A 19,085-nucleotide genomic window follows, 5' to 3' on the forward strand; every position below is an offset into this window, starting at 1 on the left:
AATGGCGACTGCATAGAGGGTCATAAATAAGGAGTGGAATCACCTGTGTTTGGATACAGAAGAGAGGGGAGAAGATAGAGCTGTGAATTGTCCGTTTACAACAATGCTTTCGGAAGGCCAGAAGACCACATAATTGACTAGCTCATCTTAGTTTTCTGTCTTGAGTCTTCAGTGTTGAATTCACTATGTGGTTTTACCAGTAATAAATGTGAAAGCTGCAGATCAGTGCTGCGAACATATGGTTAGTGTTTAGTGATGATCAAACTTTGTATAAACTTATCTGATTCTACATGTCTAAAGTTGAAGGGAGTGTAGGAAATAAGTTTTGAAGTAATGAAAAAAATAATTCTTTTGAAATAAAATGTAAACCTCGATAAGTAGTAAGACAGGAGTCATATCCATCTCAAAAGGTGCAGAAAGTCAGTTTTTCAGATTCTTCAAGATTAAAGGAGTCACTGAAACTCTGTCTATTGAAATGGAAGAGTAGAGCATTAACTTAATGATCCTGAAAGTGAGACATTTTCCATGCCGTTGTCATCATGAAAACATAGATGTAATGATAATTTAAGTCCCGGTGTCAGGCTCTTTAGCAACTCTTCAGCATCAGGTTCATTCATGAGCAATCTCCATTCATCTTCTGCTTAAAATTTATGTTCAGGAAAGGAGTTGTTGCACACTTGGTTGCATCATAATGGTGAAAAATTATGGAAGTAAAATTAATTGAATTCAAAATTGTGTCAAATTTTAAAAGACCCACACCCTTGTTTAAGCAGCCCAGTATCAATCAAGTGTGTTTTTAGCATATTTGGACTGGTTAAATCTAAATTGGGCAACAGGTTAGATTCTGAAAAAGCAAATAAGCTGGTAAAAGTATCTCCGAACAAATACAAAAGTCTGGTGGGCCTAGCCAGTTAGCAGACCAGAGGAGTAAATTATTGTGTTCTTGTATTTTACTTACAAGATTGCAAGCTTGTTATACCAATAAAATAAAAACCAGCAGGATCTTATTAAAGGGAAAAAGGCAAAATACCACATTTATTGTGAATACAGAAAGAATCATAGTAAGCAGTTAGTTATAGCTATGACATTCCATTCAATCTCATATTTATTCACACATTCATTCATACAAACACACACACAGGTTCTGCAAGGTTGTTATCATAGTTACAGCCTTAGAGTTGCTCATGCCAAGCCACTGGCCAGGTGGCCTGGACATGAGGAGGCAGCAGGGCCTTGTCAGATGCTCATCTGATGCTCCTGGAAGTTGGTTTGCAGAATCAGACCCCAAAGTTCTCACTTTTTAGAGTCTATTTTTATAGGAATTTCTTCCTATGCCAGTCTGTGGGAATTGCTTCATCATGCTGTTGCTGAATCAATCAGCAGATAGCACATTCCTGACGGCTCCGTGCTGCTAGATGTTATCTTGTTCTTTGGTTCTCCCATTCTTGAGGCTGTTGGGTGGATTCCACTCTGCCCTCCGGGGGGGGGGGGGTCCTCTGGTTATTTCCACTTGATGCCTTCTTCAGCCGATGGACACTGGATTCTTAGGCTGGCACCTCCCTGATCATTCAGTTATTATCCACACCAAGCATCCATCCACATACATCCTCTATCTCTATTTTAATCACAATTGTTAATACAACAAAAGGGTGGGGAGTCTCTGGGTGCTGTTTCTGTTGTTAGAGTATTGCTTTGAGTCTCTGTCTCTGTGAATTGCTTTGAGAACAGACTCTGTCTTAGAATGTACTAACACAATTAGCAGCTTGCAAGTTTCACACATAGAGGGAGAAAAACAGTACCAAAAACCAAGAGACCTCTTAATTAGTAATACCCTGGAATTTAAACTATGGGGAATCAAACCCATTTGTGATTTTAATACAGAACTTCTTTAATATGATCCAACAAGCTCTTCATTTTGGACAGAATGCCTTTTTATGTCTGAGGAATAATTATGCATATGAAGTAAATGTATATGTTTTGTGTTTTACTTCATAAAATCTTCATGGCCTGTTGTAGTTTTACTCAGAAGAAAAAGTGTTTTTTTTTTTCAGGATGAGGGCAAATCACCACAGCCTGATTGTAAGATGCTGTCTGAATCTGGTGTCTACACAGTACAGACATTCCATGCCCCTCCCAGCCTGGGTATAAATAGCAGTGTAGACAGTGAGGCACTGCTTAGGTGAGTAGAGTAAAAACACACCAGAACCATAGGGATGCACTCACCACGGCTCTCTAACTTGCCCAATCAGTGCCCCCCGATCTACACTTGCTATTATTAGCAGTGTATTGTTCCCCTGCCTCCCCCTGCTGGAGCCTTGCCCCGCTGCCCGAGTCTTTCACTGCAGCGAGGAACAGCTCCAAGAGCGGGAGCTGCTGCGGCATTTCCCTGCTGCCTCCCCCCCTGCCAGACCCTTTTCCTGTTGCTGGAGGGTCGGGACACTACACTGCTAAAAATAGCAGTGTAGATGGGAGACACGCTATTTGGGTGAGTAGAGAGCTGTGTAGGATATGTATCCTAAGGTTCTGTCATGTCTTTACTCATTTAAGCAGTGCCTCACTGCTATTTATACCCATGCTGGGGGGCATGCAGTGTGTATAGTCTACACACCGCCATACCTGTAGACTATAGCCTGAGAGAAGAATGTTCATATTGGTTTGGTACTCAACCGTAGCTGTGATGAGAGCTATAAAACAGTAAAGATTAAATGACTGAGATACAATTTGTTCTTTATAAATCTCCATGCCTTTATTAGTTCTATTACAGGCATGCCTAGAGGTGCCAATGAATGTAGGGACACTATTGTGCTTGGCACTGTACAAACACATAGTAATAGACAGTCCCTACCCACAAAGAGTTCACATTCTAAGGGCTAGATTGTCACAGCCCTTACTCAGGCATGCAGGGGAGTAAGAGGCAGTAAGACCCCACCTTTTACTTCCCTGCTCAGATTGCCCTCCACTGCAGCTAGTGTTGCAGGGGTTATCAGCACTCACTCAGTATTCCTGCCAGCAAGCAAGTGCACTGGGAGGAAACTGATAGGAGCAAGGAGTAGGAGGAGCCCTGTCTTTGCCCTCACCCTTGTCAGCCAGAGTATCCGCGAAGTGCACAGGGGAAAGTAAGCTGTTCTATAAAAGTGGATAAAACAATTTATTCCTCCCCGAGTAGAAGAAGTGGCAAGAAATCCAATGGAGTCACAGTTTGTTCTCTGACCTGCACTGGGATCAGTGAAGCTATGTGTCTCCCCTAACCTGAGGAAGTGCTCTGTGTGCAGGGCCAGCTCTAGGCACCAGCAAACCAAGCACGTGCTTGGGGCGGCACTTTTCAAGGGGTGGCGCTCGGCCCCCCCCCTTTTTTTTTTGCACTTGGGGCAGCAAAAAACCTAGAGCTGGCCCTGTCTCTGTAGCTTGAAAGCCTGTCTCTCTGACCAACAGAAGTTGGTCCAATAAAAGATATTACCTCACCCATCTTGTCCCCTAACTTAGGGTAGATTGTAAAGTGGCAGTGTAGCCCTGAATAGACAAGTCAGACAATGAGTGGGAGAAAGTCTTAACGATTAAGTGAACCCTAATATAATAAAGTTACTCTTATTCTCATTAGGTAATGGCAAATGATAAGAATCACTCAGTAAAAGAAGACAAGATGCCTGGAAGCATGATGTCAGTATCCTGCCATAAGCACCATTTCCTTTTGGTTGGCTTTCTTGGTTTCTGTCTTAACAGTTTTGTGAGAGGTCAAAAGAACAACACTCTGATTTTCACCAAGGAAAACACAATTCGCAACTGCAGCTGTTCTGCTGATATCCATGATTGTGATTACAGCTTGGCAAACCTCATGTGCAGTTGCAAAACCATCTTGCCTTATACAATAGATAGAGTCAGCTACCACAGTGACCTAACAATTTGGTTCACAGATACGACCGTGCTTGGAATGCTGTTGAACTTTACAGTGGTGCACTACCTGAAGCTTTCACTCTGTGGCTCCACTCCTCTACCAACAGAATACCTGGCCATTTTGGGATTGCGAAAGCTGCAAATAAACAGTGAGGTTAAGGGCCAATTTCTAGAGCAAAATTTAACAATCTACAAAAGCGGCGACAATGAGATGACAGACAAACTGAAGGTGCTACACAAAGACAGGCAAATGTTTTTGTATATTTCTGTCTTGGATACATCTCTTTTCAACAGGTATTCTTTACTGAAGTCCTATAGTGTGGAAAATGTCTCCAGCATTACAGACCACTTTCCAAGTCTGCCATATTCTGATATATTTTCAACTACTAATAACAAAAGCTACGTTGTAACATTCATTTACTGAAACATGTTCAACAACTTCAGCAGTACAGTAAGGGGGCATGTTAACCTGTCATTAGAACAAGATATGGAGCATTTGCAAGTCTGTTTTGTTTGAGCCAGAAAGGAAAGTAAGTGTGGGTCAGTTCTTACTGCACTCAAAATGACACTACTCACAAAATGTGAGGTTCAAAATAGTTTGAACACAGATAATTAATTCTGTAACCTGTTTCTTAGGGAACAAAGAAAGTGTGAAACAATCAATTTTAAAAGTGATGTAACTAAGTTTTCAAAATGACTTAATTATTGTATGGTAAAGATTGAAATATGTTGATTAATTTTGTTATGAAATGTGCATTACTTGGGCATATGAAAACATGACAATGTACCTTTAGGTATGGAAGTACCTAATAATAATAACCCATCTGTAATGTGTTTTTACACATTCTGCTAGATGTAGTAAATATGTGGAAAATGTATAAATAGTATGAATTGTAGTGAGTTTGTCTAGTTATATGTACTGAATCTCTTATCTTTTTACATAAAAGTACATGGATCTTTTTCAGTTGTAGTTTGAAAGCTCACACCATTATTTGCCTTGGAATACCATTAGGCTAGTGTATGATGAGCAATTATGTCTCCTTATGAAGGCTGTTTAATTACTCCAGTGTTGTCTTAATTTGGTTCTACATTAACACAGAACTTGGAGATACCCAGAAGTCACCTACTACAGGACAGGCCCAACAAAGAAAATAACAGAACGCCACTAGCTGTCACCTTCAGCCCCCAACTAAAAACTCTCCAGTGCATCATCAAAGATTTACAGCCTATCCAGAAAAATGATCCCTCACGCTCACAGATCTTGGAGACAGACCAGTCCTCGCTTACAGACAGCCCCCCAACCTGAAGCTAATACTCTCCAGCAACCCCACACCACACAACAGAAACACTAACCCAGGAACCTATCCTTGCCCAATGCCAACTCTGTCCACATATTTATTCAAGTGACACCATCATAGGACCTAATCACGGTAGCCACGCCATCAGGGGCTCGTTCACCTGCACATCTACCAATGTGATATATGCCATCATCTGCCAGCAATGCCCCTCTGCCATGTACATTGGCCAAACCAGACAGTCTCTACGAAAAAGAATAAATGGACACAAATCTGACATCAGGAATCATAACATTCAAAAACCGGTAGGAGAACACTTCAACCTCTCTGACCACTCAGTAAAAGATTTAAGGGTGGCAATTTTGCAACAGAAAAGCTTCAAAAACAGACTCCAACGAGAAACTGCTGAGCTTGAATTAATATGCAAAGTAGATACCATTAACTTGGGTTTGAATAGAGACTGGGAGTGGCTGGGTCATTACACATATTGAATCTATTTCCTTAAGTATCTTCACACCTTCTAGTCAGCTGTCTAAATGGGCCATCTTGATTATCACTACAAAAGTTTTTTTCTCCTGCTGATAATAGCTCATCTTAATTAATTAGCCTCTTACAGTTTGCATGGCAACTTCCACCTTCTCTGTATGTATATATGTATATCTTCTTACTATATGTTCCATTCTATGCATCCGATGAAGTGGGCTGTAGCCCACGAAAGCTTATGCTCTAATAAATTGGTTAGTCTCTAAGGTGCCACAAGTACTCCTGTTTTTTTGCGGATACAGACTAACATGGCTGATACTCTGAAACCTGGAGATAGACAGGCTTCATATGAATTAAAGTAGTACTGTTGGCTGCACAGATGCAGAAATCTGACAGAGCCTTTGGAGCTGGCTCCAGCAGACCCTTTTATATAGGTTACCAAAGATGAATTGCCAGTGACATACTGTTTTCACAATAAGGCAAGGTTAATTATATCATATATATACAGTATAATAAAAAAGTATCTAGAACAGCAGATCTTTACAGTCTTGTACTGCCAATAAGGGATATCTAACAAATCTTTCCTCCTTAGCTTGTGATAACACCTGGGGGAGTGATGGTGTTAAGGGACTGGGGAATCTATTAATTAGGATTTCTTTTAAATGGGAAAACATTCTCATAACTATAACCAAAAAAGATGGCAGGGCTCCTGGACAAAGAACAGTGTTCAGCTTGTGTAATTTGAAAAGGGAAGGGGGGTGATGGTGTTGTAAGTGGTCAGAAGATAAGGAAATCCTTCCCTGAGAGAGATTTCAAAAATACTCAAAACTTGGCACAGTCTGGTACGTTCCAAAGGTGGGGGGAAAATGAAAAAATGCTCTCTAGAAGTATTTGCTAACTTTTAATACCAGTAGCTGATATCTCTGGCAGGCGTGCAAAGGTCACTCTGACCTCTAATTTCTATCTTTCTGATCTATATACGTTGTCAGACCATCCTCACCATCATGGTATCTTTAACAAGGAGCTCCTATTTTAAATTATGAAGATATGAGTTAGGCCCTCCAGATGCAATATTTATTTATATCCATGAATAGTCGTAAATACCCTGATGCCATAAGTAAATACCAGCATCATTTTACCTACTTTTTTCTCTCTACTCTTTTATTTTCTTTAGGGCTTTGTTTCTGATGGTGAGATTCAGCATTATTTTATTTTTACGTCTGAAAAGTAAAGACACATTTTCTCTTTTGTGAAAACAGATTCCATCAAAGCACTAACCACTTGGATCTGAAGCTCCTTTCTCCCTTCTCTCAATCAAGGGACCACAAGTACTTACTCATTTTTTAACTTAGTCATTACTCAGGCAAACTCCCATTGCAAATCGAGTAAGGATAGAGCATAAAACTTGAGTGAAAACTGAGTAAGAACCTCAGAGTTTGGCCCACAGGGAAGAAACAGCTCTTCGTATGCATTCTTCAATTTTATTTGCATGTAGGACCTTTCATTTATTTACTTTTAGGGAATAATGAAAAAGATGCCTATCCAAAAATGAGGCATTCTAACTTGTCCTTATAACATCCAACGACAATATGCCGTAGTGCTGAGTGTCCATAGCCACACTATACAGCTTTATTCCAATTATCTAAACATTCTACAGGGCTATTACTAGGCCTGTCAATTAATCGCAGTTAACTCAAGCGATTAACTCAAAATAAATTAACTTGATTTAAAAAAATGAATCACAGTTTTAATGACATTGTTAAACAATAACAGAATACCAATCTAAATGTATTATGAATATCTTTCTACATTTTGAAATATATTGATTTCAATTACAACACAGAATACAAAGTATACAGTGCTCACTTTATATTATTTTTATTACCAATATTTGTACTGTAAAAAAGATAAAAGTAGTATTTTTCAATTCACCTCATACAAGTACTGTAATGCAATCCAATCTCTTTATCGTGAAAGTGCAACTTACAAATGTAGAATTATTTTTACATAACTGCACTCAAAAACAAAACAGTGTAAAACTTTAGAGCTTACAAGTCCACTCAGTCCTACTTCTTGTGCAACAAATTGCTAAGACAAACAAGTTTCTTTACATTTACAGAAGACAATGCTACTTATTTACAATGTCACCTGAAAGTGAGAACAGGCATTTGCATGGCACTGTTGTAGCCAGCATAGCAAGGTATTTACATGCCAGACATGCTAAACATTCATATGCCCCATCATGTTTCAACTTGTAGATTTTTAAGAGTGCAAATATTTGTGATAAAACATAATATAAAATGAGCACTCCACACTTTGTATTCTGAGTTATAATTGAAATCAATATATTTGAAAATTAAGAAAAGCATTCAAAATTATTTATAATGTAAATCAGTATTCTATTATTAACAGTTTGATTAAAACTGCAATTAATTTTTTAATCATTTGACAGCCCTAATTATTACTGATCTGGTGAAACCAGGTTAATTGCAGACGATTGTGTGGCTACTGACAATCCTTGGCTGGGCAATGTCCCCTCCTGACCTCAAGTCCAATCTTCAAGGCACTATGTGCAGGGACTTTATCTCTACTGCAGGCTATATGACCAAAAAGTGCCAGCCAGCGATGACTGTGACTTCAATCCTCTCGTGGCCAGTTCTCAATAATACATCCCTATTATTGATGAGATCAAACCATCTTATACCCAGTAGTCACCGCTGGCAATGCATATGAAATGCCTCCAGCCTCCCTAATGTCATGTTTAAGCAACATATATGTTTCACAAAAAGAAAAGGAGTACTTGTGGCACCTTAGAGACTAACCAATTTATTTGAGCATAAGCTTTCGTGAGCTACACCTCACTTCATCGGTTGCATCCGATGAAGTGAGCTGTAGCTCACAAAAGCTTATGCTCAAATAAATTGGTTAGTCTCTAAGGTGCCACAAGTACTCCTTTTCTTTTTGTGAATACAGACTAACACGGCTGTTACTCTGATATATGTTTCAGAATCAGATCCATATAAAAGGCTCAGAAGTACACAGGTTCGATAAATCCATACTTTTGTATGTAGTTTCACCTTCTTTTGGCTCCAGGGCCTGTGCAGATCCTTCACGGTTCAGAGTACTAAACTGATTCTCCTTAGGATATCTGGCTGGCTACAACCATTTGATGACAATGTACTGTCTGGACAGATGAAATTGTCCACTATTTCCACAGTTTGTCTAGCAGCACAGCTATCTTGTATCACAACTTTTGCACTGACACTCTGGATTTTTGTTTTTGTCCAAGAAATCCTTAGTCCCAGGGCAGCTGCCACATGCAGGAAACTCTCTAGTGTGTCTGTAAGGTCATTTGCGCCCTGGCTGAAGAGGATGATATCACCCATATAATCCAGTTTGGTAAAAGAAGCTGATCCAAGTTATACCGGTATTTGTGGAGACATGTTCATGGAGCCAATCCATTGGATGGCAGAACAGGGCTGGGGGCAGGACATATTCAGTGGTGCAAGTACAGTTGTACGGTCCAGTATGCCATACCAGTAAGATATTTATAGTTAGTATGGCGTACCGGAAAGACACAGGAGGAGCCCGCCCCCAGCCCTTCCTCGCAGCGGCATCTCCTGAATCCTCTTCCCTGGGGTCTACAGGGCTGGGGGTATGTGCACTGGGGGCAGTACAGCAGCTGCGCCGGAGGAGTTGCTGGTGTGGGGCAGCCTGGCGGCCCCATGTTCTTCTGCTCCTTTCACCGCTGCAGTTCCGGAGAGCCCTGATCTCCCAGGAACCACAGTGGCGAAAGAAGCAGAACGTGGGGCCACCAGGTGGCTCCACGCCGGCAGCTCTTCTGGCGTGGCTATACTGCCCACAGCCCTTCCACACAGCTGCATCTCTTGAGTCCTCCTGACTGGGGTCTGTACAGCAGAAGTCTCTGGCGCAGTTGGAGGACAGAATCCCCCCCCCACAGGTAACATGGGATAGATGTGGCTCATGGGGAGGGGACAGGGAGAGCACGGGGGCCCTGGGCTGGGGGTGAGGTGGAGTCACGTGGCCCCCCTTTGTCTCCCTCCCATGAGTGCAGTGTACTGGCAAGAAATGATTTCTACTTGTACCACTGGACATATCCCTGCTTCACCCCAGATCTAATGTAAAACCTGTCAGACCTATGGGTCCCTCATTGCATCCGTGCCCGTGAGTCATTATGTGGATCTTGAATTAATCTCAGGAAGATGTCGGGAACACCATTGCCTCACAGGGCCTTCCACAGGTCAGCTCTATCGACAGAACTGAAGGCTACCTTTAGGTCTACATATGCTGCTGTCAAAGGACAATTGAATTCATGATTGATCTCAGATAAAAGATGAAGAAGAAGTATAGAGTCCATTGTAGATCACACAGCAGTGAAGCCTGATTGCTCTAGTGATGCTGTTTCACAAGGAAAGCCTGGAGCTGGGCAAGTAGGACATGTGTAAAAACTTTTCCAGGAACATTAAGCAGAGTTATTGGCCTACAGCTGCTGCACTCAGTGTGTGGGACTTACTCCTTATAAAGTGGGTTGATGATCCCTTCCTTTTACTCTACTGGTACCTTCACAGTAGTCCAAGCCTGGACAAAAAGTTGGTATAATAATGCTACGCTTATGGCCTCTATGGCACACCTGATAAGTTTGGGTGTTATGCCGGCAAGTCTGGTGCATGCCTGTTTCACAGTTTCTATAATATCCAGCAGCATTCAAAAAACAAACATTCAGGAGGAACAAAGGAAGCCCCCAATCCTGCAAACACTTACAATCATGCTTAACTTTACTACCATGAAATCCCATTGATTTCAATTGGACTACTCATGGTAGTAAAGTTAAGAATGTGCGTTTTTAAAGGATTGGAACCTAACTCAATTCAGCAAGACAGTGAATCAGCTACAAACGGCCTCCTTTCCACCTGCCATCTCTGGGAATATACCCTCAACCTTCCTCAAAAAATTATTTCAAATAAATAAATAAAGGGCTTTTTAGTTGATCTTGCCAACTCCCATGATTTTATCATGAGTCTTGAAATAATTGGTGTTTTCTTAAAGCTGCAGATCCTAGAGTCACACGTATACATGAGAATTCCAGCTTTCATAAACAAAAACAAATTTCTAGCCTTCCTGATTACTGAGAAAAGTGTGGAAATATATTCCCAGTGTATCCTAAAGGCTCACAAGCCAGAAGGCAAATAAAAAGAACCTAAAATGCACTATTAATCTTCATCTCACTAATTTTCACCCAATTTCATGATGTTTAGGTCTCACTCATGATATGGAGCCTTTGGGGTTGCTTCATAAATGCTAAGGGCTCAGTTCTGAACTGTAGCTGAGTTGAGAGAGACATAGCTCTTCATGAGCAAGCAAGAGAGACTAATTCAGATTGGTTTTCTAGGAACTCCGGCCACCTCCTCTCTAATCAAGAGTATTAAGGTTGAAAGCACAAATTGTTTTTGGCTGATTAATAATCCTGAGGCAGGACACTTCTGTCTTAAAAATTCTCAGAACTGGTTTATACAAAGTAACTCATTTATGGATGTTAGTACACCATATATAAAAACTGATATAATCAAGAAAGTCTAATAGATTATTAGTGACTATATGTGAGGGTCTGCTGCCCTCTAGTAAAAAGGCATTGAATAACAAAGTAATTAAGTATTACCATAACAACATCTTTTAAAATGGAAGCATGCAGTACTATTAAATATGAGCTCTGGCTTTGGTGGGAAGGTTAATATGGAAATAAGAAAGCACATAAGTCTTCCAGATACTGTAACTTAAAAGAAAACTGCACTTAGTTTTGCTCAGAGTAATGTTCTGAATAAAGGTCGCATAATAAAATCCTCAACCCTATACCCAGCTGAGCACAAGAGAACTCTGATGGGGAAGTAGGGAGGAAACCTTCCTCCAGCCCATGAGAGAGAAAGGAGCCGCAAAGTGGAGTTAGCTGGAGTAGCCTCTGCAGTCCTCATGCCCCTGTTCTGGAGACACCAAAGACTTGAAAGTCAAGTCAATCAACCTGCTCCTTACCCTACCCTGTTTCTGTTGTGCCCTAAAAAAGCTGCTGCCTTAGGAGATGCCACATAGCTGGCCTCCAATGCAACACATGTAGACACCATGTAAGCTGCAAACTCTATTAATGCCACAGTTCAGGACCCGTCTCATCTGCAGGTGAAAGGGAGGATTTGGGCCACACACAAGCACCACTATTTCTGGCTCTGTCTTGAAGCAAATAATGTATCTTTGTGAAACAAGTATCGGGGTCCCGGTAAGGTGCCTAAGAAATTGTAAACCACTTTCCAGGCTTTAATACTGATTGAACAATTTGATGAAGACCTGTAGTGTTTAACAATGTATTTTCATGAAAAGGTTAACGTTTACATGAGATTCTCTATCTGGCTCAGTTTGCAGCATGTAAGGAAAGTGGCTGCCATAAAGTCTTTCAAATTAATGTGTGCTTCTCATTCATGGGAACATCAAAAAATTAAATATATAAAAAAATGGACACTGGTGCAAGGGCTATGGAATGGTTTTCCTGTCACTCAGTAGTTCAGACATAACCTATGAACAACACTATAAATTTAGAACAGCACAGAAATTAGTTATATAGCACCTTTCCTATTCAACAGGGTTTACAAAGTATGAGTTAGATGCTGGCAATACAGTGACTGTGTAAGCAAGGGGATTCTGGGGGAACCTGCTCTTCTGAGGGACCTCGTCCGCCTCTAATTTCAGTCTCTTTAGCTCTCCATGCTGTCCATCATCTTTCAGTCTCTCCCACTGATTCTGTCCCCTACTTCTGCCACTCCCTGTACCCATTCTCTCTCCACTACCTCAAATTCCCAAAGTCTCTGCCCCCTTTTTCTAGTATTCTCACCTTCCTTGCCAGCAGAACACACCAGGGCAGCCAGGTACCTCTGCCTCCTCCTCCCAGCTACCCTAGGCTTACTTGGATCCAAAAGAGGGAGTTGTGCGAGCAAAGGGCAAAAGGCTTGCTAGATGCCTGATATCCTAGGAGGGTTGCAGGGATGCCTTGGGAGCTGCTAAACAGTGTCATGTGAGTTGCTAACTCTTCTGATTTTAGATGCTTTGTTTCAAATTGTATTATTTTCTGATTTCTACCAGCAAACTCATGAATTTTGCTTAGTTAAAATGGCTGCCATCTCTTATTACTGCCAGTGGGAAGGACTGACCAGGGTGCCCTCAGTTCTGATGAAACCATTTCCTGACTACTACCCCTAATAAAGATGACCCCCAATTTCCATTTTTTTCTAAGAAGACAGAAGCCAGGCTGTCTTCAGGGAGGATGGCTATTCTTAGTGCTTACAGCTGATGAATGGTGAGTAAACATGGGAAGGGAGGCTGCAGGGAGATTGAGGAGGGAGCACTAGGGAATAGGACATAGGAGTCTTGAAGGGTTACAGGGTTGAGGCAGGAAAGGAAACTGAGGGAGATGCAGGGAAATGAGTACAAGAAGGGATACAGCAGGGACATATCTTGTGCATTTATAGTTGATCCCTGGGATGTTTTAAGGCCTACTGAATTTGAACTCTGGTAGGACTTGTGTATGATAAATATATGACCTTGTCCTAATATCTTTATTAGTGGGAGACTTTTATTTTGAAATTTAAACTATAACAGGGGGAATTAACCTCCCTCTTTGGCAGGAGAGGCTGAGACCCAGAAAGTGTAAACAGAACATACTCCTGGGGAAATTCTGCACCACTGCATATGCGCAGAATTTATATCCCCTGCAGATTTCTTTACTTCGCTGCAGAAAAATGACTTTCTGACAGGGAAGCAAAGGGAAGTCACAAGAGCGGTCATACAACCCTCCCCAGCAATGTGTTTCAGGAGCCCAGCAGAGAGATAAATCACTGTGGGGCAGGAGGTGGGAATGGGGAAGACCCCACTGGTGGCTCCTACCCTGCACTGGATTCAGCTGCTAGTCCCGACTGGGCTGGGGAGGACGGAACAACTTCTTCCCTTGCATGGCATCCGGGACCGAGTCAGACCCACCCCATGATTTCTCCCCTGGCTGAAGGAAGCTCTGCAAACTCCCACCCCCCACTATCCCCTGTTTCCTGCACCCATTGCTCCTCAGTTTCAGGGGAGGGATCCCTGTACAGGGAACTGCTCCCCCCTCTGCTAAACCCCAATGCATCCAGACCACCCCCATATCCAGACCCTCACTCCCAGCACTCAGAACTCTGTCCCCCATGAGCCCCATTCCCCCCACACCACCCTGATGAGTCACCTGGATCCCCACCCCACTGAACCCCAACCAACTGCATCTGGATCCTCCCACATCCCCATCCTGAGCTCTATCCCCCCCACACCCAGACCCTCCCTGCTGAGCCCTAACCAGTTTCATCTGGACCCCCCTGCACAGCCTGATGACCGTTGCACCCAGAACCCCCCCAACAAGCCTCTTTGCATCCCGAGCCACCTACACCCAGATTGCCCCACACAGAGCCCTCTCAACCCACACCTGGCTCCCCCTACACTTGAATCCTGCCTTGCTGAGCCTGCCCGCCTACACTTGGTGCACCTGGCACAGAGGGGCAGGCCCAGTCCTTGCGCTGTGTCAGGGTTAGATGCAGCCACACCGCTGAGTCTGTGCCTGGGGGAGGGGGGTGGCCTGCACTGTGACCACCTACCACTATGCAGCCAGGGGCCCCAGTGCTCCCCACTGCCATGCTGGCGCCTCCACCAGCCCCTCAGTGACACAAACCCGCAGAGGTCAGTCCCTAACGCCCAAGCCAAGTCATGGGCAGCGCCGAGCACCGCGGGAGTCAAGTTTCCACCGTCCTCAATAGCGCTTCCGTCGCGCCGCCCGCCCAGCCCCCCGAGGCAACTGCACCTGGGCCGCCACTGCCGTCACGTGATCGCTCCCCCCTCACCCCCTTGTTTCCCCGCTCACACAAGATGGCGGCGGCTGTGCAGTCGCGGGTGGGCGCTCTAGTCCCCCGCCCTCTATGGTTGCGCGAGGCACGCTAGCCCGGCGCGGCACTCTATGGTGTGGCGCGTCGTCGCTTCCCCTGGCAGCCGCTGCGGGCGGCTGGGCGGGCCAGCAGGTGGCGCTGTGACTGCCCGGTTATCATGCTCCGGGGAGGGGGAGCTGGGGCTGGGCCGCGACGCGCTGCTGCGGGGCGAGTGTCTGGGCTGCGCGCTGCCGGGCCCGGCGGGATGTTCCGCAAGGCGCGGCGGGTGAACGTGCGGAAGCGGAACGACTCCGAGGAGGAGGACGAGGAGCGGGAGCGGGACGAGGAGCCGCCGGAGGCGGACGGGCCCGGCGAGGCCGCCATGGCCCAGGCGGCCCCGCTTCTGCCGCTCCCCACCGGCTGCGTCCCCCTCGCCGTCCCCGCCCTGACGGGCTGCGGGGCGGGCAGCGGCCTAGGCCCGGGCTTCGCTCCCGGCCTGGCCGCACTTCTGCCGCCGCCGCCGCCGCTGCCGCCGCCACAGCAGGGGAACGGGCTGCCGGGGGCCGGGCGGGCGCGGGAGCGGGAGCGGAAGCGGCTGCGGGAGAACAAAGAGGCGCCGGCGCCGCGGGCCAGTCTGCTCAGCTTCCAGGACGAGGAGGAGGGTGAGTGAGTGAGTGGGGCCGGGCAGCGGCGGGCGGGCAGGCGGGCCCCCCTAGCTGCACCTAGCCAGCCCCTGGGAGGCCGGGTCCCCGTCGGGAGCTCGCAGCTGCATGACGGTTTCTGCTCGCGCGGGCCCCGGCCCCCCAGCGTCGCTGCAAGTCAGGAGAGTCGGTGTTAGGGGGGAGGGGAAGAGGCCTATCGGGCTATCAGGTCAAATCTCTTTTCCCTCTCCTCCTTCCCCTCGATATAGGCCCTGGTTCTTCCTTCCCGGGGCCACGTGTGACTCGCAACTTACCTGCTGCGATTTGTATTAAGGCAAAATGTTGAACGTGTGGTTTCCCCCCAATAAGGACTAAGTGGAGAGGAAAACTAGGACTTAAAGAGGGGCCATCACAGCGATTCACAGTATATTTTCTGGGTAATAAAATGAATGATAAGGTGTCTTCAATTTTTGATTTAAAAATTATATAAAAAGTGTACATCCGTTCTTTTTTTTTTTGTTTGCCTTCTGTTTTTGAGCCTTTAAGATGCAACGAGGGGCTTATTTTTATATTCTTCAACTGGGATAGTTAGGTATGTTTTTTAAAATGAAAGATGAGATTCTCATATATTGATAAAAAGAAAAGGAGTACTTGTGGCACCTTAGAGACTAACAAATTTATTTGAGCATAAGTTTTCGTGAGCTACAGCTCATTTCATACAGACTAACACGGCTGCTACTCTGAAACCTGTCATATCTTGATGTGATTCCAGGAGTTTGGGCTTCAAGAAGAACACCTGTTATCACAAGGCTTATGATTAAAATTATGAGCGTTTTTGCACTGAAAACATGCAATTGCAGTGCCTACTTTTCAAAACTTTTATGTTAAATTTTGAATTTAGATTTGTGGGATACTTTTGTTAGTAACTCTACTATGAAGTTGTGCTGTGCACCACGTGAAAAGACTTGACAGATGGAAACTATTTTTGTGAGTTGTAGCTGACCAATCTGTTCCCAGGTCACTTAATGTTTTCTGATTTTCTTTGTTAAAGAAGCTGAAGAAGTTTTTAAAGTGAAAAAATCAAGTTACAGCAAAAAGATAGTGAAACTACTGAAGAAAGAATACAAAGAAGATCTCGAAAAATCAAAGGTTAAACCAGAAGTCAATTCTCCAGCAGATGGTAATTGCAAAACTACTACTACTAGTAACTTGTATTAACTGAAAGATTAAATACTGTTCATAAAAATGAGTTGTGTTAAAGATGCAGTGTCAATTCTGCAAGGAGACTGAGCATTTTAATACTTAGATTGCTCTACGTATTCAGAGCAGTCTGTATAAGCATTAAGTTAATCCTCATAAGCACCCTTTTGGCGTAGATGGAATTTATCCCCATTTTATGGTTATGGAAATAGATATGGAGAGGTGAGGACAGTTACTAGAAGGCTACACAGTGAATCCTCATTAGAGTTGGGATTAAAGCTGACTAGTTCTTGACTCAAGCCTAGACTCATTTCTTTAAATCACGCTGTACTTCTGCTTTCTAACAGCTAGCGTTTGGATCTGCATCTAGCACACTTCTCTGCCAGGATGCCCTCTCAACACAGGTGTTAAAAGGAGAGCATTAAAGTGAGGGAGAAAATTATTGAGGGGGTTCGCAGAGTTGAATTCCTTATGTTGAGATCCTGTGTTAGAAGAAGTGACCTACATCTGTGTGTTCCAAACTAAGGACTGGATCAATGAGCATGGGGAGGTGAGGCAGAGACTGAGATGAGAACAGGCTGGAAGAGTGGTGGGCAAAAAGCTCTCTAACCATTTGAGTACACATCCGTAGAACCTGGAATAGAGCCTAGGGTTCCTGAGTTTCACCATTCCTGCTGTCAGCTAATAACTGAAGCCTACTGGCAAAAGTGTGTGCTTCATCTCCCTCTAACAGCTGGATCACATACAGGATGGCAACCTACTACTGCTATCAGTTACTGTTAGCTTAGGTGGAGCGTCTGTGCTGTGAAGGTTCATGGCCAGCTGATGAATAATGTGAGACTCAGTATGGTTTCAAATGATGGAATTTCTGTTTTTTCTGTTTGCTATTTTAAAAAAAAAAAGAAATTATATAAAAAATTCCATTAAAGGAATGTTAGTTATAAAATCAAGCACTCAAAAGTGAGAAAATGCCAGAATGAAGGTTGCATGTGTAACCTTCATTTGGCCACTGTATGTATCTTGTTATGTCGTTTATGATCATGTAATTAAAGACTAACTTTGCTCCCTGGGATCTCAGTGCACAAAATGTATGTTGCTCAGGGAGTCAATCATGGTTGTGTAGGACCCCTGTTGTCTTTAGGACCCCTGCCTCACTTGTGGCAGAAAATCTGGGCCTGCCCAGGGATGGGATGTAGAGAATGAGGCAGAGGACTGCAGGAAGTAAAAGGATGGTTTTGTAGTTGAATGGAACTGTGAAGAACTGGATTCTATCCCTGCCTCTGCCATAGAGTACCTATGTGATGCTGGGCAAGTAATCTAAATCAAACTTTTCACAGGTGGCTACTGTATGTTCCTCCTTTTTTTTTGGTGTCCATCTTCTGGCAGTTGGGGTTGGATTTGCAGAAATGCTGAGTGCGCTTAACTGCAACTGAAGTCAATGAGATCTGTGCTCTGAACAAATAAAGAGCTATGAAATGTTAAATTCTTGGAAAATTCAGGACGTGGGCATCTCACGTTGGACACCCAAAATTAGTGTGCATTTCTGATAATGCCTCTGTGCCTGTTCCCCTTTTGTAGAATGGAAATAATGTTGCCTTACAGGAGTATTTTGAAGATGAATGTAAGTTTGTGAAGCACTCAGATGTTACAATGGTGATTGTCATAGAAAAGCCTCTGTTGAAATTAATAATTGTCTTCAAAGCAGTGTTTGAGTGGTGTGCAGTAAATCAGGTCTGGGGCCACACACTGATTAATGAGAATAAAATAAAATATTGGATAGCTGCTCATTCAGTGAGTACTGTCCATCTTGTGCAATGAGTGAGGCAGGGTTCCTGTGGGGGGAGGGGGGAAAAAAAAGGTGTGTGTTCAGTCATTGAAGACTGTCATAATGCATATGTATGCAGGGCTACAATAAGGTTGCATAGGCAGCCTTAATTCTGGCATTTCCTGGCTCTCAATGCTTGACTGTGTGAACTTAATATTTAATGTTTTCTTGGGTGCATTAGTCTTCCTATCTGAGACTGGTCAGACTGTATAGTGTGAACTTGAGAAGATTTCAATGTTTTTTATTGAAGCCACAACATATGTTCTTCTCCTTGTAAGTTAAAAATTAATTGCTGTCTTAAACCTAAGCATATCTGGTGGTATTCTTTTAAAAGTGCTTTTAAAAAATCTTCACAGAAAGAAACCGATATAGACTTTTCTCTTACAGCTGAACAGGCCATAGAGAAAACAGGACAGGTTAAGGAAGCAAACCAAGAAGATGGGACTGCGAACAGTGAACAAGGTGAAGAAGAGATGGAAGTCGAAAGTGAGAAGGAAGAAGAAAAACCTAAAACCGGGGGAACTTTTTCAAGTGCTTTATCATCTCTGAATGTTCTCCGTCCAGGTTTGTACTTTATAGTAAATCTAGTTTAGTGGGTTTGGAAATGCTGTCTCTAACATTTGTGATGTAAGTACTGATATCCAGTCAGCTGTATGCACTCTTCCCAAGCTTAACTCCTACACACCCTCGAACAGTGACTAGAAATGAAAATTTAAAAGTAAATGGAAATGTCCACTTTCCAAGGTTCATCCATATTCTGCTGGCCTGTGGAAGAATATAATTACACACTGTTTTTGAAGAACTAGGAAAA

At 43.6% G+C, this 19,085-nt stretch overlaps 2 protein-coding genes across 2 annotated transcripts in view; both read left to right on the forward strand.

The window, feature by feature from the left end:
- The first annotated feature begins 3,601 nt into the window (after positions 1–3,601).
- EPCIP (exosomal polycystin 1 interacting protein) lies at positions 3,602–4,342 on the forward strand. Its single transcript, XM_077814709.1, has one exon. It carries the CDS (start codon positions 3,602–3,604, stop codon positions 4,313–4,315), a length of 714 nt encoding a protein of 237 aa, XP_077670835.1. The 3' UTR covers positions 4,316–4,342.
- Positions 4,343–14,814: 10,472 nt separating this feature from the next.
- Positions 14,815–19,085, forward strand: part of PAXBP1 (PAX3 and PAX7 binding protein 1) — a 34,988-nt gene continuing 30,717 nt past the window's right edge. The window contains exons 1-3 of the mRNA XM_077819254.1: positions 14,815–15,270; positions 16,301–16,429; positions 18,662–18,838. Coding sequence (XP_077675380.1) covers positions 14,874–15,270; positions 16,301–16,429; positions 18,662–18,838 — 703 coding nt within the window. The 5' untranslated portion in view covers positions 14,815–14,873. The remainder of the gene's footprint in view (positions 15,271–16,300; positions 16,430–18,661; positions 18,839–19,085) is intronic.

This window comes from Eretmochelys imbricata, chromosome 1 (genome assembly GCF_965152235.1).
Source record: "Eretmochelys imbricata isolate rEreImb1 chromosome 1, rEreImb1.hap1, whole genome shotgun sequence".
Classification (NCBI taxonomy): Eukaryota; Metazoa; Chordata; order Testudines; family Cheloniidae; genus Eretmochelys; species Eretmochelys imbricata.

Bases quoted from the DNA above. Each gene is read 5' to 3' on its own strand.
- EPCIP (XM_077814709.1), top strand. From the start codon at position 3,602: ATGGCAAATGATAAGAATCACTCAGTAAAAGAAGACAAGATGCCTGGA.